Source organism: Myzus persicae, unplaced genomic scaffold (assembly GCF_001856785.1).
Source record: "Myzus persicae strain clone G006 unplaced genomic scaffold, MPER_G0061.0, whole genome shotgun sequence".
NCBI lineage: Eukaryota > Metazoa > Arthropoda > Insecta > Hemiptera > Aphididae > Myzus > Myzus persicae.
Genome location: NW_019101601.1, coordinates 323068 through 349006, shown reverse-complemented (window position 1 = coordinate 349006; position 25939 = coordinate 323068). Strand labels below are relative to the sequence as shown.

The 25939-nt window shown below is 29.5% G+C and overlaps 1 protein-coding gene across 2 annotated transcripts in view; it reads left to right on the top strand.

The window, feature by feature from the left end:
- The window catches only part of LOC111029811 (scavenger receptor class B member 1-like), an 89058-nt gene that overhangs the window by 58188 nt on the left and 4931 nt on the right, over positions 1-25939 (top strand). For both annotated transcript variants that reach the window (XM_022308993.1, XM_022308994.1), the window contains exons 2-5: positions 3456-3547; positions 8791-8954; positions 20435-20576; positions 21988-22188. In XM_022308993.1, coding sequence (XP_022164685.1) covers positions 3456-3547; positions 8791-8954; positions 20435-20576; positions 21988-22188 — 599 coding nt within the window. The remainder of the gene's footprint in view (positions 1-3455; positions 3548-8790; positions 8955-20434; positions 20577-21987; positions 22189-25939) is intronic.

Below are 25939 nucleotides of genomic sequence, written 5' to 3'. Positions count from 1 at the left end.
AAAATTATTTTACAACAACTGCGGGACACTGGTAAAAGTAACTAAAAGTCCATGTGTGTGGACTGTTGATAGTATACCTAGGTACTTTAAAATAGTTTGAAAGTATATAAAAATCCAATGGCACTTGCCTAATGCCAACTAGGTTTGTTCTATGATTAAAATAGAGGAACTGGACATAAAATATGATGAGCCTATTAAAAATGAGCATACAATATGTGGGCTCTAGTAGTCTATAGTTCAGTTGCCTCCGCATTAGGTAAACGAGGTCCACCACAGTCGGTTTATTTTCAAAATCACGTCAAATTTAAGATTTATCGAATGAGTAGTTTTAATTATTTTCTGAATATACCACAGTAATCTATAGACAAAATATAAATGAGTACAGACGACAGCCGCGTACAACGATAAATTATATATATATACTCGTATGTACAGGATAGCCGCCGATGGGTCGTGTGTACAATATGAGGTCATATATGGATCAGTCAGTCGACATAAATCGCGCTTTTACGAATATTCACGAACCTCCTGCCATATTATTATCATTATACACCAACGACGTACGAAGAGATAAAAAGTCCAACGCCCTCCCACATAATTCTCGTGCGACTCGAAAACACTAAATTTCGATGCTCATGTCTGGGACATTATAATAGCATTATATACGCGTGTATAAAATCGTATAGATACCGTTAATGATAGGTTCAGTCGGCTTGTAAAGTCAACGGAACAACGAACCCCACAAAGGTAGGTATACTCCACAGGCTAACAGTATATTATGTACCTGTACAGTAACTACACATACGTCTATATTATTTTATTTCTGATTGCGTAATTTTTCTGCGACACAACTCGCATCACATACATCACTATTTTATGCGGAAAATGTCCATGCTGATTCATACCTCACCGACCGTATCAACGCGCAAGTTCGTTCTATATGAGGATATGGGACGACCATTTGGTCTCCCTACGCACAGTGACCGCCATATTTGGGTGATAATATTATATTGTAATTCAGTCGTCCAGAAAAGATTCCTCGCCGGCTTTGCGGGTTTACCGTGGGATTATCCTAAATATCGCCTGCCATCATCATGACCACGAACCCGGTACACTGCGAGTTTCTTTAAAGCAATGAGGTAGTTAGAACTTTATTGACTTTTTCTCAATATTCGGACTGTTGAGATAGCCTTATAGGTGCCCCTCGTCTTTTAGAATATTATGACTCAGCATCCGGGTACTTTTTATTCATCTCTGGGCTCTTGGGTAAATCAAATGTTTGAAAAATGTTGCTTTTACAAAAAGCTATGTCAGACAGCAATGCAGTTTCATCAGTAGGTTAGGATAAACTTATGGTTTTTATTTTCTCTGTTAATAATGTTGTCATCTATATCACCTGAATAATTGTTCTTAAAATTAAAAGCCGTTCGGAAATTTAAAACTTTTTATAAATTTACAATATATTATCATGTGGAACATTTTCTCAAATCTGATCAGCTGCAAGTCCGCAGGCGCGTCTGTGTCCGGCTTTGTCATTATGGATGTAAGACTGTGCAAGTACCTATAAACACAATATTTAACATTGTTTCTCTGCCGTTTTGTATAAATTTTGATGTACGATGACGACTGTATTTTTATATTGTGTGTTCGCCACTTGCGCCACAACGTTTAACCTACCTATGTAATGACACGCGCTGATGGATGCAGGTATCTACCGATCCGTTGGTCATTCGAATGCGATTTTGTTGTAAGTGGGAATTATTTTTTACGCTCGTTAAATTCTCCGATGTCCATTTGGGGAAAAAATTTACACAATTTTACAGTCGAGTGTCGACTTATACTATTATAGATACCGAGGCAAATAAAATATTATTATTGTATACGGTATCCAACAAGTCCTACAATAACGACTGTCAGCGTCATATAACAGTATAATATTATGACGATTATGATCCGAAATACTATAGTTTTAGGTACTAGGTAATAGGTATACGTAGGTACTAAAATATTTTATGTGTATAGATGTTTTAATATAGTTATTATATATTCCAAAGACTTAAATAAATCAATTTTTGATTATAGCTATGTTCACTATTAGGTACTAATATTATAGGTGTGTACCTAGCCTAGATAACTACAGGCACAAGTACCTATAATCGTTTCACAATAATTTGTTGTTGTTAAAAAATAATGCTGTTGAAAAAGCTGGCTTTTTCTTGTTGTACCTGCACAGTATACACCGATACACAGTATAACCGTTATAACTACTACCTACCATAACGGTTCTATATAGTTATATCTTAGTAAATGTTATCGAATTCATAGTAATTACTGCTTACGACTTACTTTTTTTTCTTCTATTCAACCGTGAGACCTCTTGGGTATTGCTTTCGCATTGCTTCCACCCAGCCAACTGCAGATCGTTGGTTTTAATAATGATATAAAATTGACATCTCATTGGTCTCTCACATGGTTGGCCGCTCTGTAGTAGGTACAGGAAAATGCCATTTCAGAGAGATGAGCGGACCCCGTGTTACCTATTTGGCTATTCCTATGTATATATTATATTTTACCATTATTCGTTATTATTAAAAAATAATGCGGTTGAAAAGGCTTTTTCTTGTTTTACCTATAAAGTATATAAGGTACACCGATACACCGTATTTTTATAACTACTATTGTGACAGTCCTAGTTATGTTTAAATAAATCTAATCAATATCATAATAATTCCATATAATTACTATACACACCTATGTATTAAACGGTCAATCCCATTTTACTCAAGGTGGACTTAATAATACGATTTATAATATATGGTTTGCCTTATTTGCGACCAGAAGAAATAGGAATAACATGTTATTTTAAAAATTGAATAGCCATTGCTCCACATGACTTCTCTGATTATGTTTTTGCATAATATATATTTTGATATAACTAAAATTTCAACCCATCCCTGTGGGCTGGAAAACCAAATGATAAACAACTAGGGACAACGAACGGAGTTGTAGTTTTCCATAGACATTTTAAGAACGAAAAATGTATTTTCATAATCTGTAACTAGTTTTACAAATGTGGCAAAATAAGTTGTAAGTTGATTTAGTAAACGTACTCAATCTATGGTCGCTTGTAAATAAATGTTTAATATTTAAGTCAGACTACAAAGTCGGCTTATGCATCAATTTTAGGGACGAATAACACCTGTTACCTGATCAGTAATTTTCAATATTAATATTTTTATTTTCAACAGCCATAATAATATCGGTAGTATTGCTTTCAACGTTGATTTGAATATTGTGTTGTCGTCATAGTTTTAACTTATAGCTATTTAAAATTTGCATGTGTTACAAGTACCTAGTATGAAATATACATAATATTATAGGTAATACCACTTATATTATTATAATATTATGTCACAGAATTACATTAATAATAAATTCGTTTAATTTGTTTCCAGGTTTGATATCGTTGATGCTAATTGGCTTTTCCGCGCTCGTTCTGGGTACACTAATCGCCGTGTTTGATCCATTTCAATTAATACTCAAATGGGTAAGTAAAGGAAATCATTTGGTGACAGTCGTTATAATCTATATATATATATATAAATAGAGCCAAAAATGTATAACAATTCATCAATTGAGAACGACTGGGCCGATTTGGCTCAAATTTTTTTTAATTTTTCGTAATTGTCAGAAGGTTTTTACGAAAAAAAGAATTTGGAAAAATTTCTTTTTTTCAAAAATTTTTTTGATGATTTATTTTTTGTATTCCGGAATGTTTTTTCGAATTGAAAAAGCTACAGCAAGCTTTAGCTTATAAAATTGTCCATACGACATAATTAATCGTTAAAATGAGGCCCCCAGCGGCCCAGCCAACACCAAAAAAATTAATTAACATGGAGAAGTATGTCATGTATTGAATATTAGGTAATAATAATATTATGTTTCACTATATAAAGTAAAGTTTTAATTTTGTAAATTGATAATTTTCGTATCGTTTTTATTCAGTTCGATTTTATTTATAGTCGTAAATATCCTCTCTAAATACTCTCTTTACATAGAACGCAATAGTGAATAGTAGAGATAAAATTTAGGTTTTTACTATATGAAATTTTCCGTTGTTGGCGTTACCAGAAAAACTGCGTGTGTACAATTTTATTTTATTTTACTAATTAGCAATCATTTATTTAATACCTGCATTTCTTATAACATGAATGTTTAATTAATCTAATTATTATTAGAAAAAGTAAATGCCAATATTGTTTAAATTTTTTGTTGCCATAGTAAAAAAACAAATTAAAAATTATCCATCTATGTATAATAATACTGACATAAAAATTAAAAATAATATTATTATAATTAAAATTTCAACGTGGATTTACTACATGTGCTTAACAATGTTATTACGCTCCCATAATTCTAACACCAGCGGTGGCCGAATTAGTTAAGGTGTCATCATTTAAACAAATGATCAACAATTTAATTCAACAGTCAAAATTAAAGTCCAAGTTTAACACAAAGTGGATTTGAGGGCAGCCTAATCGATGCCAAATGAAACACAAACATTTTTACATATATACTTTATAGGTGGCGAGGAATAGGAAAAAAATGAATATTTGGTTATTTTGTTATTTTTATAGGCCGTAGTCGTTCTCAGTGCTCCATATATCTCTTTCAATTATGTGCCAGTATACAACATCCCCAAACACTCACAATAATTTTGGATTTTTAAGTTGTTTTACAAAAAATATTCATTCAAAATAATTTATATGGCTAAACAACGATTGCCTACCTGATAATATACTGCTCGCATTATCACAATCAAGTCTCTTATGCAGAGATGACATTTTTAACGGGCAACGAAGTGCACGGGATCAGCTAGTATAATATGATATTATTGTTTTATGTATTTTAGGATTGTACAATTTTAAGAAAAACGATTACAGTATTGTCACACATTTTAATACTCATTTACATCTATCAAACATACTAAATCATTCATCCCAGTATGAAAAAAAAAATGTTATTTAATTTGCCCGATGCACAATGACCTACCAATGATTAATTACATAAAATGTGTTTAAATCTGTGTATGTATGCGACTTCAGTGAGTGGATATTATGTTTCGAACTTTGGTAGTAGTAATATTTTCACTGTCAGTGTACAAGGTACAAATAAAAATATTAAAATTTAAAAAAAAAATTTTTTCTTTGGAATATTTTCTTCCATATTAATTTTTAATAAATTATTTACTATACATTTGAGTACTTTATTTTGAATTTGTGGAGGATTAGAACATTTTTTCTAAAAAAAGTGTATTGATTTGAGTAATATTAAATATTTTACCTATTCATATTTTTGGGGCCATTTAAACATTTTAACGGTTTTTTAGTGTTACATCACTCCGCGAGCCCTGATGACCAAAACTTTAACATACTGTGTCTAATTTCATCTATTAATACCTAATGAATTTATTTAAATTCTGATTTCAAATATCGTCTGTTTAAGGAGTAGAGTTATCGTTTTCTTCTATTCAAATGAGAGTTATCCTTTCCCCTCAATAAATTGTTAATCAGATAGATTTTTTATTTTTTTTATGTAAATATTTAATATATTTAAATCAAAATTTGAACAAGTAGATTTTGAGTTACTTAACTTTGTGTACCAAGGATAATATTCACGATGAAAGATACGAGGGCAATGACGATTTGAGAATTTTAGTGAGCAATAATAATTTACCAATCAACATTAATTTATAGTCCATAAAAATTGTTTTAGTATTATTGGTACGATCCCAGTACCCAATATTACATACACCGATTTAATATATTTTTGTAAACCCATTTTTAAGGACATTATCTTTAGTAGATATACTGCAGATTATAATAACTCAAAAACTAGGTAAATACTCTTTAAAAATTATCTGTTTACTACCTATTTACAGTAAAAAAGGTTGGTTCTCCTATAAAAAAAAAAAAGTTTATATCAAAATTGGATACCTACTCTTTAAATGGTGTACAAAATATAAATGATTTAACATGGTGCTTATGTATACAAACAATAGTCCAAAAATTTGTATTTCTTAATGAATTGTATCAGGCATTAAAGGACAAACTAGAATGGATCATTCTTGAACACTGTGGATTAATATATTTTTTTGTGACTATCGTCTTTATGGTGCCCACTTGTGTTATACACTTGTGGTATGTGATCTAATATATTGTTACATTGATATCCGAACATTCCAAACATTTTCGACGTTGTATCAAATAATCAGACGTACCCAAACTGCAGCAAACTTGTTCAGAATTTCAGACACAATCGCCAGCTGGAGTCAAACGCGTCTTGGCGATTTGCTAAGGTCATTACTAATTCTCCAAATCCAATATATTAAATTATACATAGTTTAATGATCCCCGTGGGTGCACGTGAGGCATATATTTATATATAGAGGCGTATAGATTATAGGTAATATTCAGGTTCAAAGAATGCATTTCATTCGGCCAATCTGAAATCCATCTATATGCAGCTAGCCGTATGAATAGTTAAAAAAAAACCACTTATTACCTCAGCCGCCGTTGAAATAGTTAAATAATAAATAGATACCTCTGCGGTCGCGTTGAGTCAAACGTGTTTTTTTTTTCTTAAAATATTTCTTGCGGTACCCGCGAGGATAACCGCGATGACCGCGACCGCGAATTGTGTAGGCAATACCAGTTCTCCAGTCACTTATTCGCCGGGGTTATCCCGATGCGTTGTCCGGTGAATCGCATCATAATATAGGTATATAAAGCAATTTATCTCAAGTGGTACGAAGTGAATAAAAATAAAATAATGATAACCTTTTTATTTTTTTTAAGGTAGTTGTTGTTGAGATTTTGCAAATTACATGAGGAGATAGGTACTTATTATTCGGCAATTTGTTCTGATGACTACAGGAAACGATTCGGGTCATATAGTAAAAATATCATAAACCCAGCAGTATAAATGTGCCGTCCTATAATAATAAAATATAATAACACTATTCCGCCACTGTATAGTGGTTTGAAGTAAACCTACATACCATTAGTAAGTAGTAACCCGTTTTCAGTTATACAATTTAATTACTATGAGCCTATGACGTAGGTAAATCTACTGCAGACCGTAAACCTGAAACGTCTTATATTTACATAATTTACGTCGAGAGAGAATAGATTGATCATTTCACCATCGCACCTAGATGTGCATATAATTGATTTTTTTTCTATCAGTACAGTAATAAAAATAATAAAAATAATAATGATTGTCTTGTTTCCGCGTGATTAAAATATTCATAATTGTCTATTACACATTTATAACTTTACACTATTGTATACTGAACATTTTGTGTTGTTATAAACCTAAAATATTACATTTCCTAGTGTAGAGTGCCTACTCTGATGACCTGAAAAGAGTTATTACATTTATAAACAACCAAACGTTTGCCTTTTAATTTTTACAGTAGAATATCGACCAATGTGCTGTCACTGGATGGTTTTGTCAACAAATGACCATGTCCTTTTATTATTATTAGTATTTATTGTCAGGGCCTGAAATCAAAATTAATATTTTTGACTTCAATTTCAATTTCATATATCGATATTTGTTTTTTTTCTGATTGAAATTTAAAATAACATATGAATACTATAATTTTATGATTTTTATATTTTACAATATTTGCATGAGTTTGATATAGTTATTTATGGTTTTTTCATTGTTCTCGAGACTGTGTAACATGCCCGAGAAAACGAAATATTAGTTATTTATCATTATACCTACATATGAACAACATTATAACCCTATTAGATATGGTTGAATTTTATATTTAAATAATTTTTAATTTTATATCGATTTTCATTTTATTATATAACGATTATTATTTTAATATATGTTAATGAATTAATTTTTTTTCAATTTCAATATAAATTTTGAATATCATTAAAAAAATATATTTGATTTTTATACCACTTTTGATTTCTTTGATGGTGTTTAACGATTTTTATCGATATTTAAAATCAATTTCCAGCTCTACTTTGTACTACTATAATTACAGATTGTATGATTAAATATACGAAAAAAGTGTAAAGTATACACGGAATAATTATTACTTTAAATTAACATACATATTTTAGATAGTGTATTTTGATCACATAGTAAATTAAACGCTAAATATAATGAATCCGTTCTTAGTTCAAAATATACTATTATGGTGACAAAGAAGTTGAGGTTTTCCGGAATTGAATTTATTATGTAACATGACGTTCGTTGCGGTACGATATTTCATCTTAGCCAATAGGAAAAAGATAACATTTGATAATTGCACCCTTTAATAATGCGCCATTAAAATGTACATATTTTAATTTCATAAATAATAATTTAATTACCGATTACGAAAAATTGGAATGTCTTAACGGAAATACAAAATATATATACATATATAAATAGGTATTTACTCGTCTGAATCATCGACTTCTTCGATTATTCGTTAGGATAGTACATAATATCGTTTCGTTACGTATGTAATATTTTTCGACCTTCGATAATGTTAACCATGAAATCTGAATATTGTTTTCTTTCCGGCGACGAGCATTCCATTAACTATCCGGACCGCATAGTACCTAACCTTTTTTCTCTGTAGGAATCAAGAGTAAAATCGACTTTTGACAAATTCATCAATTTGTTACAATCCGATTGCTAATTAACTGTCATTATAAAATGATTATTTAGTAAAGAACTTTGGAAAATTGTATGTTATTTTGAAATTATCATTTTCAGAAACTCGTAATGGTCGAAGGTGACGAGACGTTCGAGATGTGGAAAACACCAGAAGCAGCCGTTTACCTAAAGGTATACATATTCAACGTAACAAACCGTGAAGATTTCTTGTCTGGGAGAGACGAAAAACTACGGTTTCAAGAAGTCGGGCCATATGTTTACAGGTGTGTATTGAATGTTAAATTTATATTTTAAAAAATATAATCTTAGACGTATGTATTGCTAGAGTAGCATATTATAAAAATATGTACTGGATCTTACAAAAACAGAATAATTAAATTAAAATAATAATATGCTTGACTTACACCCACAAACGAATAACAATTATATATGCTACATAATATAATTTAAAATTAATTCAACATACCATATTTTACGCATGAAAAAAATAATTACTAATAATATTACAAATAAATCATAGAATATCAATCTAAGTTTTGAGTACCTACTGACCACTAACACACCATTTCCGCACAGAATCGCTTTTTGTATGCGATGATTAATCATTGAATTCAATAAGTTAACATAAAGTCATCAATTACACGTGGCAAATCTCTAAGAATACTGACATGATATATGCGCTCGAAACCAGCTGTACAACAAAGCGACTTTTCTACTTTTGATTAACATCTGTATTACCTATTAATATTATATAAATGTTGTTTTTCATCTATTGTTTTTCACATTTAGTTAAAAATAATTATGACTGTGCACCCTATTCGATTTTCATAAATTTTAATAATATTTTATAATTTCAATAAAATATACGAATTAAAAATGATAACGATTAACGAATACAAAAATACGGAAACCAATGTTTCTGTCACATAAAATACGAAGAACTAATTCAAACTTAGCCATCCGCAGTGACGTAGGAGCCCCCGAGCCAATGGTTTTAAGTTTAACCGCAATAAATTATTACCGATATAATATTATTCATATATTACCGCCGACAATCCCACCATATTTTTATTACCTATGGCTTATTGAAAATTTGAAACATTAATAGATTATTCAAACACCCATTTCTTGTAGGTAGAATTTGTGCAATGTTTGGTTTATTACGTTTTATTGCAAAGCTTTAATATAAGTATAGGTATAAACCTTAAAACTAATCTACGGACTAATAGTACCTAAACTTGTAATACATTTCGAATTACTAATTGTTTTAATGAAAAATTGACGGAATCCTACTAAGAAAAATGAACGAAACTAAGTCTTTCAAATTGTCAAATGTGTTTGATTCGAAATGCTGGGTCTAATCAGATCATTGTACAAAGAATGAAAAATATATTTGTGTTTTATTTTTTATGATATGGGTACACTTCATTACAATATCTGTATAATTTCATCTATCATATTTATTTTTTTATTTGAGAATTTAGTTGCTTTCGCAAATGTATATGTAAGCTTTATTTACTTTATTTTTATATTTATTATTACCGACATGGTTTCGATAGAAAAATCGTTTTAGTCAGTATTAATTAGCTTAATTGTACCTAAGTCGCACTGACGCAGTGTTTCATGACTGGGCGTGAATGGGCATAAAAACGACAATGTTATTCAATACACCTTTTTATGTGTACACTTTTCATCACTAATTTTATTTCCAACAGAAAAAATTGATTGAAATCGATTATACATGCAACACACGATCAATATAAAAACTGCGAGAGCACGATCGACATTATGCGATATCTATTACCTATATCTGTATATGGTTCAAAGATAGACATTACATAATATTGTTATTTTATACTTTGAAATACTTTGTTTTACAGTATAGGTAATTAATTTAATCAATTAGAAAAATTAAATATAATATGTTACTCAAATATAATTACATTTTCTTCTCGCAGCTTACAATATTGCATAATTGTTTGAAGAAAAATAAAAATTAAGTAATCCTACTAATTAACATACAAATGGATTCCTACGTCACTATCGCGCAATTATATAACTCAAAATAAAAAATAACGATTAAAATAATAAAAACATAGATAGAAAATGAAAACATGTAAAAAAACACATAGCGGATATTTTTTTACTCATTTCAAGCTCCGGCATTAAACACTATACCTAATTATCATAATGTAAAAACCTGTCTTAATTATTCACTAAATTTGTTGAAAATATATTATTTTAGTCCCAAAACAGTTTTCAGTATAGGTATAACATTCGTCCTAGTGTATATTTACTTAGTGATCGGTGAATGGAAATATATGAGTACCCGGAGCTATCCAATATCTGCTGCTAAAATAGTATTCATATTTCAATACCTTCATACCTCATAACCTTCTCGAAATGTAATTAAAACGAACGTATTTAAATATATGCACCTTTTATACAGATAGACACTGTACAATATCACATTTTATGTGGATAATATACAGGGTGATTCACTGAGCATGCACACCCCCAAGTTTTTCTATGGTAATGAATTTGTTCAAATTCTGATTTTGGAATCTTTAAATATACTCAAAGACCATATTTTCAAAATTTTTAAACTTTTTCGTACTACTTGGAGTATCCAGTGGTGATACAAACTTCTGTTTTTCAAATGAGAACCCGCTATTTTGCTGTCAATTAATTAGTGGATAATTGTGTTTGAAAATTTTGATGTACCACATTCAAAATTCGAATGAGTCTCGTTGCTCGATTATTGAAATGTTGTAAGTAGTACAAAAGATCTCAAGAATTTAAAAATATGGTCTTAAAGTATTTTTAAAAATGAAAAAATCAGATTTTGAATAACTGCATTATTGAAGAAGAAAAAACGGCTGGCCACTCTTGGTGGATCACTCTGTATTTAAAATAGGTGATATTAGTAAATATTAATAACTTGTACCTACACGTGATAAGTGTGCGATTAAATAGGGCCACCATCACACATATTTAACTCAACAATTTGTGCTTAGTTTCGGTACTTTTTTAACAATTTTTATCATTGAGTGTATTCTATATTACTAATTACCATACACAGGTGATAGAAGAATTGATTCATCGCTGAAGTGGTGTTAAAAAAAAATACGCACATAAACATCGTAATATACATCTTAATATACATAATCAATTATAATATTGTAATCGTTAGACATCCAAATTCATAAATATGGTGGTGAATTAAAATACACGAGAATACGCAGTAGATATATCGATAATATTTATCGGTTGAGACCGATTAGTTGCGTCCAGATGGCCGATAGAATCGAAACTGTTTAAAAACAATATTAATGAGATTCTTACACTTCATATATGGATGAGAAAAATTTAGGTACATTATACATTTGAACTTTGGATTTCTCAAAATGATTAAAGCAATATTTGTAAAACTGTTTGAAATAGCTATCGAATATCACCGCAAATGATTGTATGCGTTCAAAATCTATTCTCACGTATTAATAATATGTATAAGCATAAATAATCTAAATAAAAATAATGCGCGTGTAATTTAAATAGCTTTCCGGAAACGACTTTTAAGTTTTAGCAAATCGGCCGAGTAAAACTAATTCAGTATTCGGTACCGAGGTCAAATTCAAATTTTGTGTGTCTTCTATAATCATTTTGCATTACTTTATTTTAATTTTATTATTATTTAATAAGTACAGAGAAATAAAATATTTTAGATGTTATATGACTTTTAACGAAATATTTATGGATGGATTTTTGTAGTATTCTCAGCAATATGATAAATGTGAACTAGTCTCGCATTATACCGCAATTTTTTTTATATTAAATTACGATCATGACTTAAACGTCTAATTTTATTATTTTTGACTGTAAATAATTATAAATTTAAATTTATACCATCATATTACATAAATAGTATCATATGAAAATATATACATTGCTCAACAGAATCATTCATAATCAAACTGAATAGCTCTATTACGAAAAACAGATGATTTTTCTTATGTAGGATTCGTTGTATTATTTAGTCCCACAATTTTCTTACGTTTTTAGATTTCTAATGTTCGTTTGAAAAAAGCAAATTATTGATCAATTGAAGCCCTAGAAGTCTATCAATAGAGCATAATTTTATTTGGGCACATATTTCATTAAAGACATATTACAAACATATCTCAAATCAGTAATCACATATGAAGAAATAAATATATTACATCATTTTATGTTTACTTAAGTCTTAAATAGATAAGCAAAAAAGTCATTGTAAAGTGAAATTGTAGATAAATAAAATAGGTTTTCAAAATTTTTATCAAAATTTGTGGAATAACTTTCATTACGGTGGTCAAAACATGTGTAATTTTGATGTATACAGATCGTCAATAATATAGACCTACAAAAACCACCTTTACCTTTAATAGTTATACGTACAAACGATTTTCAAATAATTTATATTTAACTCATACTTTCTTCAAAAATGTCTCTATTTTGTGTTAGGTATTCGATTTGTAGAAACTCTTCTCAAAATTAACAAATCGAACGTTTCATTTATCTATTCACAATACACTGCTGCGTCTACTATTATAGTCTCATAGTCTCAAACGTTTTTCGAATTAACTTTTTTTCATTAAATAAATATTCATAATGTATGGTTTATTACATAATACGGTATTAGGATAACTATTTAATTAAAATATACAAAAAAGAACGACGCTATCATATTATGAAAAAAGAACAATGAACTGATTAAGTCCAATACCTACAAAGTAATTTAAAATTTAAATTAAATTAATTATCGCTAATTTTATAACTGCACTGTGATCGCATGTTTAACGAATCATTACCTATTGCATGTGATTTAATCTATTCGGATATCAGAAACGCGGCGTATATAATATGTTAATACTGATACTCGCTTTATGTCTATTTTGACACAAAGGTGTTAAATATATACTTAGGGAAAACAAATAAGACAATAATATAACCTATGAATTATATCGACTTTCGTTACTAAAAATATATATTTACTGTTTAGAATCACGTCTTTACATAGATTATAATGTTATTTAAGTATAGTTGAGAGTTGAGTTCAGAATTTAAGACAATCATTTTTTTTTCCAAATCGCCTATCCGTAAAAAGGTTGTTGGTAAATTTTAAAAATTGTGTTCACCAATCCAAAAGCTGCAAGTTACGATACAAGAGTATGTCGTTTCAGGGCGCTCGTATGTTTATGTACTCTATTAATAATCTATCTGTTATTACCGAAGGTTGGGGATTTTATTTCTATCGACATCAAACACAATATTTGAAATAAGTGTACAAGGTACAAAATATGTACAACATATAAAAGAAATGTGAAAATAAACACTTAAAAATGTATTCAACATTTTTTTGGTTTTATTTAAAAATAGTCAATTTGTAAATCTGATTATAAGAACAATCTAATACTATATTTATACACGAGGATTTATACAGATAATATAACTTATAACAATATGTAGGGTTTAACAGAAGGATCTGACAAAAAAAAAATATAGTAAATAGATGCTAGTTAAACGTATGACAAAAATTGTAAAAATTATATAGACAATAAATAATTTAAGAAATTTTCTTGTGTCAAGAAATTTTCAAAAATGTATTACATTTTTAATTAGTTTACTTACTTCAAAAAAAAAAAAAAAATAATAGCATTGTAGAAAATGTCCAAGTTGAATACTTTGCAAGAATACTTTTAACATAATACATAAAACATTAATACTTTTGGGTTATCTTCTTTATATATATAATTCTACTGTAAGTGTGTATGTCACTGAACTTCTCCTAAACAGCTGAACCGATTTGAATGATTTTTTTTGTATGTGGTTGGGTGACGTCCTGGGTGGTTTAGATTTACAATTGTACCCGATAGGTCCGACCCGAGGAGTTGCTCAAACAGGGTTTTTAAGATTTACGGAAAAAATATTAATATTTTAGGTTTCTATTTCTCATATTTCTCTTATTAGGTTGTTAATAGGAGAAATATGAGAAATAAAAAAAAATTTAGTAAAAATTGGTAGATCATCATTTATGCAGTTGACATCAGGCAGATCAGGTATAAGCGTGCATGCAATTGAATTCTCACACATTGCCTACCAAGGTAGCTGAGTTGCATTTATAGCCGCTCATCGGCGTGTCCGCAATAAAAATAAAAATAAAACATATTACGAGTATTTATATAAAGTACTCATCAATCGGGGTCCTCAATCCACAGCAGGTAGGCATAATATGCTGCTCGCATTATCGCCATAGAGTATCATATAGATTTGGCATTTTTAACGGTCAACAATGTGCACAGGATCAGCTAGTAATTTATAAATATCGAAACTGAATAAAAACATTTTATTTTCCATAGTGTTGAATATTTCAAATACCAATTAAATTAATGTGTTTGAATGAAATTATGTCTGTAGGACGTCTTCACAATGATAGTAATTAAGAAAAAGTTCATACCTAAGGCAAACCGACCAAGTCTAATAATCAAAGATTTTATTTTAAAGACACCTACACAGTGTAAGTAAGATAATTTATAGAACGTATTTATCATAAGTAGGTAACCATTTGTAAGTGTGCTATGTAATGATTAATAATTCACATTTCAAGATTTTAAATTTGAATTTGATATAATTACTTAGCTGCATTGTGTGGTGATTTTTCATGTCTTCTCAATATAGCTACATAGTAAAAAAAAACTTATGAATTCGTCTCATCTGAATACTGGTGCGTAAAATCACATCACAGTGCAAATATAATAAATATGAGTACCACCTTATCCCGTAAACATTAAAAATGAATACCTAGGTACCTAAAATGTTAAGAAAAAAAAACCATTACAATAAGTATAACATAACGTAATATAATATTTTTCTATACTATACTTCGACGTAACACAACGTGATATGTATTTAAAGGTTTCAAGCGAAGGCAAACCACAATGGATGGAAAGCCAAAACGGAAGTTCATTTCATCCAACCGATCACGAATATCCATATTATACTATATTATAGATTATAGATACTAGGTAGTGATATGAATTTGTAAATGTCTATTGATAATATCGTATATTATACATCATACCATACAAGCTTTATAGAATTATTTTATAGAACAGTGTACAATTCAGGGTTGAAAAGTGTTTTAAACAAAATGTTGTGTACATTAATAATCATTATTGTAGACAAAAAAAAGGAAAACCTTTTATTTGATGAAACTATGTTGTGTTTTGTCGGAGATTATTCGTATGAATCGATAAGAATATTAGATGTTTCTTTATTATTGCACTTTGTTTTAAGTATTGTGGAAAATAATCAAGTGCCTTCATACAGATACACTAATAGACAAAAACTGTGTATAACAACAGCAATACGAGCGGGGAGTGCACACTGTGCACACGTAATCAGTATTTTGTTAATTATTTTTAACCATTATAATTCATATTGCCCATATTGGCAGCGCACGACTGCATATTGACCATATTGTATTATTGATTATTGTCGCACGGGGAACTTATACACTAAAATTTGTATAAAAAATAATTTTAAACGTTTTTTTGTGCGAAGTGATTTGGAAACTATATAACGTGTTAAAAATTCAATCGTATTTTTTTTTATTATTTGTTTCTTCCATTTTTTTTATGTATATTTTAAAATAAAAAAAATTTGAATTTTATACCGTATAAAATGTTCATACCTATAATTTATACGTTACGTAATACCTACGGTATTATACAAAGATCGATTTTTGCACTGTAGTATAGCGGGCATTATGCAAATTTTAATTACTATATAATTTATACGAGGTGTATATGGTAACGTACGAAAAAAAATAAATCAATAACGTAGTTCTACTTCACTAATTACAGATTAATACCTAGGTAGGTAATGAGACGATTAACAAGCTACAATACCGTCTCCGCAGTTGTAGTTATGTAACACTCGGACGCTGCGGCGTTGATTGGTGGGGTCGATCCCGAGGCAGCAGAAACTACCTTGGGCAGAAATCGAATTCAGGGACGTTTCACGGTGTATGAAACTAATAAGTTCATATTGTCTACGTATGAAGAATATTATAATGTATACTCGAGCAAGTCGGTCGGAATAAATTAAACGCATTTTAGAAAAAACTGATCTTTATATTATATTATTGATATTATTATTTTGATCAATATTATATTATTATACGTTTTCCCTTTTGCAATAAAATGTCAATTAAGAGAACGTTCAGTGGCGTCGAGTGATGAATTTATACGGAAGGGGAGGTAGGGGGGGGCGAATAGCCTTCTTCCCTTGTATGGTATCGGCGACGCTGCCGGGACTTCTTGCGAATTACTTCGGCAAAGGGGATACAGTCTATATGATTATTCGAGTACACAACATATGTTCTAAGAATGTAACTAAAGAAAAATTTGTAGAAACAAAATATAAAATTAATATTATCATGTAAACATGTTTCAGTTCTCAATTACTTCTCATGCATGGACGTGTACAATTTTACATTTTTATACGGGAGCTTAACAGAATTCCGGGGGGGTTATAGCCCCCTTAGACCCTCCCCCTTCGTTCTACGGAGAGGCTTTATACTCTTATTTCTGTGTACAACTTCGTTTATCTAGGTTGGATGGTAGGTAATTACCACATATTGGGAATAATAATATAGTGAAATTCCATTACAGAAAATTATAACTGTGCTTTTAGGTTATGCTAAGTAGATAGTTTATTAATTATATTCAAGAATGTTTGAAAAATCATGAATTTACAGAATAAGAAATATGATATATTGAGTATTGAGCACAAGAACTTTGATATATTTTTTAAATTCTCCTTAGTTATTAATATTAATGTATAATTCCTCTTTATATGTATTAGTTCCATTTTTTCTCGTAACATAAATTCGAAGCAAACATTAAAATTAATTAATAATTTTAAATGTATGTATTTTTCTATATAAATAATTCAAAATAAATAGTATTCACCATAAACATTTCGGAATTCGATTCGATTAGAAGAATGAGTTTAGACTGAGTTTAGACACAAAATATGATATTGCATTTCTTAACAGCGATTTAATATCATGCACTTGGCATATAATATTAAAGTTTAATATAAAACATTTCCGGAATAAAAATATTTTTATTTATGTGTAGTATATATGATGTATTATTAGAAATAGATGGGTACTTAAGGTATCTATACCATAATAATTAAGCCAAATATGCTAATTTGGCCTTTGAATTTTTATTTTGTTCTTGGTGAGATTTTATCATGCTGCGGCAGCGATTGGTTATAGGTGTACTGTGTAGGATCGTTGAGTTTTTCATACTCAAACTTGTAGTGGTTGTTTAGATAAGTTAATTTGTTACTTGTTATCGTCTATACGATTTTCTCAGTACCAATAAAGCTAACTGAAATCGTACGATATTATTGATTTGTGATTAACGTGATCCTAATAATTCTATACATCACCCTCGTGCACATACGTAATTTGGTAGTTTTATTTTTGGAGTAAATCAGTGATATTATGACAGTTAGGTTAGTGTTAAATTAAAAAAAGTGAAAGATATTATTTTTTGTTTCAACAGATTGTGAATAATTTCGTTTTGAATTTTATCTTCATATAATCATATATTATTATTTAGGATGGCACGACATTTTTATAAATTTTATGCACAGCCAAATATTATGTACTACCCGGCCACATGCGTGTAGTAAAAATTTCATTTTGTCCAAACTATTCTAGACAAAATTTAAGTCTTTTAAAATTTCAAGAATTTTTTACTTTATATAATTTGCACATTTTCATGATTTTAACTTATTTTATAATAGTTGGTATTTAATATAAGTAGTATATTTTTTGGTTTAGGACTTAGGTACCCAAACAATAAATTATAATGGCAGGTAGTTATTTTTGTTTCTCGAGAATTCGATACGGTAATTTATGTAAATAATTTTTGAGCGTTTTAGATTTATACTTCCATCAATTAATCAAATCGGTATGTAATTTTGGTTCAAGGGAGAGGCGGGTTAAACAATATTATAATATATTTAAGTATAGGCAGGTGAGCGGGTTCGCGCGAGGACGACAATACACATTAGACGCGATTTTATCATGGCCCATGAATAATTTTATTTTTTAGTCATAGCAATAAGGCATTTAAAGCACTGACATACGTATGGGTACGGTACACTGTGGGCGTGTTCAATCTTTGTCCGAAGATAAATAGTTTCCAATGTAACATATCCATACATCAACGTAATTAAGCATATATAGCTCAGTATAAAACTTAAGTTATATACTTGAGAGAACATAGATATCTGCATAGCTAATGTACACTATAATTTGATTTGAGTAAAAATAATTGTTGATAAATCGACCACACAGATAAATATTTATTCGATCTTTCGAAAATGTGGTTGTTGAAGAGTTTTTACAAATTATTAGACATTTTACACATAAGCACCTATCCCCACTGTAAAAAAAAATTGTTACGAAAAATTGTGATTTGGTTGTAACAGATTTTTTTTATATCTCAAGAACGATTACCGTCCTCTTTATGTCTAAATAAACACTGTTTAAGACGGTACTTATGTAGGGACAATAGAACACAGAATTGTTGATTATTTTTGCTATGCATCGTAACAAAAACTTGAACGTTTTCTTGTTAACTGGGTTTCCGTTTAGCACAATTTTAACGTATTGATATTCATCACTGCTAAAAAAATTTAAAATTTTTAAACAAAGCTTGTGATGAGGCGAGATTATTGCATTTGGTATCTATATGACTATATTATCTTCTAGAATGCAATCTTATACGTTTAAAATTTAAATATCTATCAGTATATGACAATTAATAATATACTATGTACACAAGTATCTACACCCATTTTAAGTTAAAAATTTCGTGAAACAATAATTTAAAAAAAGAAAATTCCCTATAACTGCTTTTAGTGTTTTATTTTTTTACTGGTATTAGTGATATATACTGTGATGATATGTTTAAGATTTTAAGAAGCTAAAGAAATTAATTTCAGACATTATTTTAATGTCTCACATAACACTATTTTACACAACAATATTAAATATTAAATCATGTCTTTAGCATGATGTGAATTATAATAAATTGAATTACATTTTGTTTCCCAGTACGGCAGTACCAGTTTAATTTAATTGTTAAAATAATTAACAACATACCTTAATATACAGTATACTAATTATCTGGGCGTTTTGGTGAATTTTTAAAAATTGCAATGTGGTTGGGAAATTTAGCATGATGCGTTTGGCTGAGTGATTTTACAACATTGTATAATCTGCTTGGGCAACTTTATTAATATCCTGGTATGTTGTATTTTATCAATCCATTTTCCTCTAATTTTGATAAATTTGGGACTGTCTGTGAATTCCATAGGTATGATTAAAAGTGGATTGTTTTTTTGTGAGTGTGTGATTAAAAATTGAAATGATTTAGAACCCCCTAATTATCTATAGTAATAGAATACATAATCTTAAGCCGGTATTTATTTACTAACATTGCTTAGTGCCTATATTAGGTATCATATTAGGCGTACCAGTTACAAATTATATTACATACTCAGCTCTACTGTACTACTGTATCTGCCTTATTCGATTTTATTTTAAAGAATTAATTTTATAATACATGTATATACCTGCCTAATTTATATTTTAATAGTAAGATTAAATTATTTCCAGGGAAAATTCTGCACACAAAAACGTAACGTTTAATAGTAACGATACGCTGACAATGACGCCTGTATTTCCGTTGACATGGGTGCCGGAACTGAATGCTGGAAAAGAAGACGACGTGTTGGTACTACCAAATATTGCCCTCCTGGTAAGTTATCAATTATAATAAAACGTTGTTTAAAGACACTGATCCATCAGCTATGGTACAACTGTTGTAGAGATAATAAATTAAACTCAAATGCGGACATAGATATATACCGGTCAAAATATGTTCGGTGATCGACACTAATGAGTAATTATTTTAAAGCATGATTAAGTGACGCACCTATACTCAAAGTTGGCCCTCCCACTTGGGCGTAGCAATTCGAAATCTTCGCCAATATTTTGTGAGCTATGTCGAAAAAGAGTTAATGACGAGAATTTGCGATTTAGCCGTTTTCAATAGCTATACAGACAAAATAATAATGGGTGGACGTAACTTCGCTTAACTCTGCACCCATGTCCTTCTTTAATGTCGATACAAATTTGATAAACGACCAAGTGAACTCGCAAATTCTCGCAATTAACTCGCAAAAATATTGGTGAATATTTAGAGCCGATGGCACCATCTTGGTGTGCATTGTAAAGCGTCCATATCAACCATGAAGTCATGACGTGTGTGCATATATAGTATGGGTACTCACTGCGTCCACACTCTTTTTTCAGTGACTTATCTCTGTCACATTCTCATAAGTATAACGGAGAAAAATATATCGAAGCGATTGGAGAATATTCGGTTACAATATTCACAACGATGTTTTAATTATTTCACAGACACGCAGTTGACACACAGTGGACGATGTGAACATATTATACCTAATAGTAGTAATAGTACCTGTAATGTGTATAGCAATAAAACAAAGATTTTCGTATCGATATATTCAAACCTCGACTAAAATATTATTATGTATTCCAAATAATATTCTTGTCAACACAATTGACCTTTAATCGACTATTGCAGGTTTTCCAGAATGAATAACAATTAGATATTTAAATATTTTTTTAATGTCACCTGCCTATTGGTATCGAATTTAAAATTTTGTGGTGGGTACATTTACATTTACATTTTTATTTTTTGAATATATAAAGTTTCAACCAAAATATCTTACGACTACATCAAATCGTACATTATTGTATAAAGGACCAAAAACAAAATATACATTTTTCACTGTCCACACTTCGAATACAACTATAATATTTTTTTTAAACATATAAAATGTTGTTTAATTAATTTTTAACTGTTAAATAAATTAATTTAATATGTTATCTACAGACAAACAACTTTTTAATTCATCGTTTCCATCCCACACTAGCTTAGTTAGTGGTTTTTATACAAACTATTATTTTTAATGCCGGGTCACTCGAAATTGCTATGAAGACCGTGAACCCCTAACTTAGAGATTTGGATTTTGAAAGACGAATAGTTTTATAATAATTAATAATTATTGTCTTGCGTAAAATCACGTTTCCAATTTCAGAAGAATGTTTATACAATTATTTTTCTCGCTGTGTTTTTATAGAGTTTTGCCAGTGTCATGTCAGAAGCCTCTTTGATCACCAGGATGGGTGTCAATCTACTTATTCGCCAAACGAAATCCAAACCTTTTGTCAGACAAACGGCTAAGGAGTTCATGTTTGGCTACGAAAGTCCATTAGTGACTATTGGCAACAAGTTCTTGCCGTCTTGGATCGCATTTGACAAGCTGGGCCTTATAGACAGAGTAAGTTTTAATATAATGTAACATATATATTTTATATTTTTGCTTTACAAGACGAAAGTGTCATCGATGGGTAGCTTCTTCAATCAAATTTTTCAATTTTATATTTATTGTAGCTCATACTCTTGTTGTGCCAGAGGTACAGATTGTGTATATATATATATTAATAAAGAAAAATAATTTTTTTCTTGCTTAACATTTTGCCTGAAATTAGTTAAATTCATAATATTTTAATGAATAATATCATATTAATAAATAAATCAAACATTTTAAGTGAGCATCTGCATAACCTGTTCTTACATGTCAACACTTTGCGACGTACTTACCAAAGCGTCCTTTTTGGGATCGTAGGCGAGTCTTTATTAATGTTATTACTTATTAGTTATTGGTTAGGTATATTGTAAAATGTTGGATGATTATTTAAAAATATCTATTCCTTATACTGGCACAATTTATGTCTATACGACCATACTTCGACAGTTTATTTATTAAACTGCATAAATACATAAATTAACTGTTGCATTTAGGCAGTTTTCCATTTCTACGATACAAAACCATAAAATATATTCATTAACATTTAATTTTGGCTTTAAGATTAAAATAATAACATAGTTATTATACAGAGTGAGTAGTTAGCCGAAAACGTACATCTTGAAGATTATTAAGGCTTTTTAAAATATTTCTTTTCATATAATTTCAAATTTGAATTGGAATTCTTTACCGAGCAATGTTTTAAAAAAAACATATTTTACTATTTGGCATCAATAATCAATATTATTAGATTACTTATTTTAAAGCAAAATAATTTTTTTTTCATATTATAAAGCAGAATATTTGTCTAGAAATTGTTATGTAAGTATACACATTTTGTTTCGAAGTATAAGTGTTGAGTTATTTCTAACTTTTAAGTATTAGACAAACACTCCGCTTACGAAGGAGTAATGGATCGACATTTAAACTTTAGATACTTATGGATGTGACTAATCATTTAACCACCTATACTTTTTTGAAATTAAAATTATACACATTATCGAAATACTCAAGAAAGTCCTATTTTGGAATATGAAATTAAAAATGAACGCTGCATTCTTTCAAATAAATGAAATGTTTGACAATGACTACGATAATAAATATAATTTTTTTGAAAAATAATATAATACCTATTACAATAAAAAATAGTGTAACCGTATATGCAATAAATTTGTTTCCGAAATTACGAGTAGATACACTGAAATGGATCACTCTGTATAATCGATGTTCAAATTCTAGGAGTGCTTAAAACGAAACCCGTTACGCGTAGATGAAAATTGCATAATTATTTGTTTTTATGTTTTTTCAAGTGTGTGGTCGGACGTTCTTCGCCTCTTCCGAATAATTATAAACGTACGGCATACCTACGTGTATATTATAACTCGTATGCACGTGCACTTTAGGGTACCTATGTGTTGTCTAATCGGCATGCCCGTGTAGTAGATACCACACAGACAATTTTATCCGAAGTTCGAATTAGCAAAACTGTGTGGTTTATATATAAATCATGAATTATAATGCATGTGTAATAATACTCGAGTTAGTACACCCAGAATATAATGAACTGTGATTAGATCTCACAAAGAATCCTGGTTATTGTTCGCCGCACAGTTGGCCTCGATTTGTTAAAACATGATTATTAATCATAATTCGTAACAAATCTCCTGGTCGTACCAAAAGCATTATTTTTAATTTAATTGTGTGTTAAAGGAAAAAAATACACACGCTCGTGTACGCAGCGTTAATAGCGTTAATATAATAGTAGGTATATATTATTATTATTATACCTACTTGCACACCGAATTTCGCATTCAATATTATACATAATAATTAACTACCTATGATGTATATATAATATAATATTTCACTCTTGAAAATTAATTATTCAAATAATGGATATTTTTTGTGAATAAAAATACGGTATTGGACAGACAGTAAACAAAATGGGTAAGTGTTTATTAATGTGTTGCTCGTAAACAAAACAGGCAATTATATTTTGACGAGTTCGTAAGATTTCCTACAACTATAAATAAACTTAATTGAATTTTAATAAGATAAGTATACAGAACAATATATACATTTAAGTAAAAAATAAATATTTTATATGGCTCTGTTATTTACATAAATTATACCTCTGTCCTCTCGTGTACGGATCTAAATGGTAAAGTAGGTACAGTTTACCTATATATATCTTTCCGTCGTCATCGTAGGAAATTCAAAAGTTTAGAGAAGTTTGAAATTATTACCTATGTTTAATACATTTTAGTATTTTATTATCGGGAGTTTCATCATTAATTAACAGTTTAGAAAATCTATTAGTTCCCTGGTAAGACAAAAAATATCCCCAAGCATTCGTACAATTACAATATACCTACCCACGAGATGAGCATAATTAAATGCATGCCCACATTATAAACAATATTTCAACACTTCATATACAACTATTATTGTGCTGGAAAATAATAATATTTTATGAAGTTGTCAGCTTTGTCCTGTGTTACCAATAAAATCTCAAACTAATCTAACTCTGTCATCTGATATACGCGAGTCGCTGCACCTACCTACTTATGCATTTTGAATAATTTTCAATTTCAATACTTCCTAGTTGCAAAAATAAATAATGACAATAACGACTACACACTACAGTAGGCACCCGGGGCGCGTCTCGACAGATAAAAAATCAAATCCGTAATTAACCACAGGCTACGGTATTACACATGTGCACGGTGAGCTACATTATAATGTACGCAGTTCAACTAGTTAGTTCATTATGATAATATTATGTGTGTATTATTGTACTTTGTTGGTGGCGATACATTATAAACACAAATCGTAAAAGAATACATACAGTATACTTATAAAGTATTTAAGTACGTATTTGGCAAGTTTTCAGGTCAGCAAATCAATGATTTAAAGTTATTTAAGTTGTTCGGCATTGTGGAGGGTTAACACTTAACGATATCATCATATTCGTTTTTATTTCGAATCAGTAGTGTCGTGGGAAATGCGATTGAATAATGGGTGTATTATAATATATCGTCGGTTTTATGTAGATACGACTCGTAATAAATTTCGTTTTTTTTTTTTCACAATAAAATAAGAGCAAAATTGTTAGTATATTACGTCAATATTTATTTTACTTGAACAAAAATAAAATGTTGTTTCTTTATACGGCTGTATTTAACAGGAAATTAGGACGACTGTTGCTTGTAACATGTGACGTATACGAAATATTTCGTTTTAATGCGTCGCGATACGATTTGTTCACTCGATTGCTTTTTAGATAACTATATGAAGTATATTAAATTATTATGTCCCCGCGCGTTTGTCCGTCTGTACGTACTTACCAGTCCTAACCGTTCAGGTTAGAACAATTTTGCATATTGGACATACACGTTCTTGTGATTTATTGTATTATTTCCTGTATTATTTAATGGTCATGTAGTTGTTAGATAAAGAGTAGTTGCTTTTTTCATGAATATTGAAATACTGACTGAAAATAGTAAATACCTACACTTACAGTGATTAAATGTATGGGAAAATTGAATTTAAATAATATTGTTTTAATGTTTAAATGTCGTTAATATATTATATTACGAAGAACTATTCACTATATATACTATTATTGTAATATTATACGCATTTCGATTTTAAATTACTACTCACATGTAGGTACCCGATCATACCATAATATTTTCTTCCATTACGGCATTACGAATAGAAA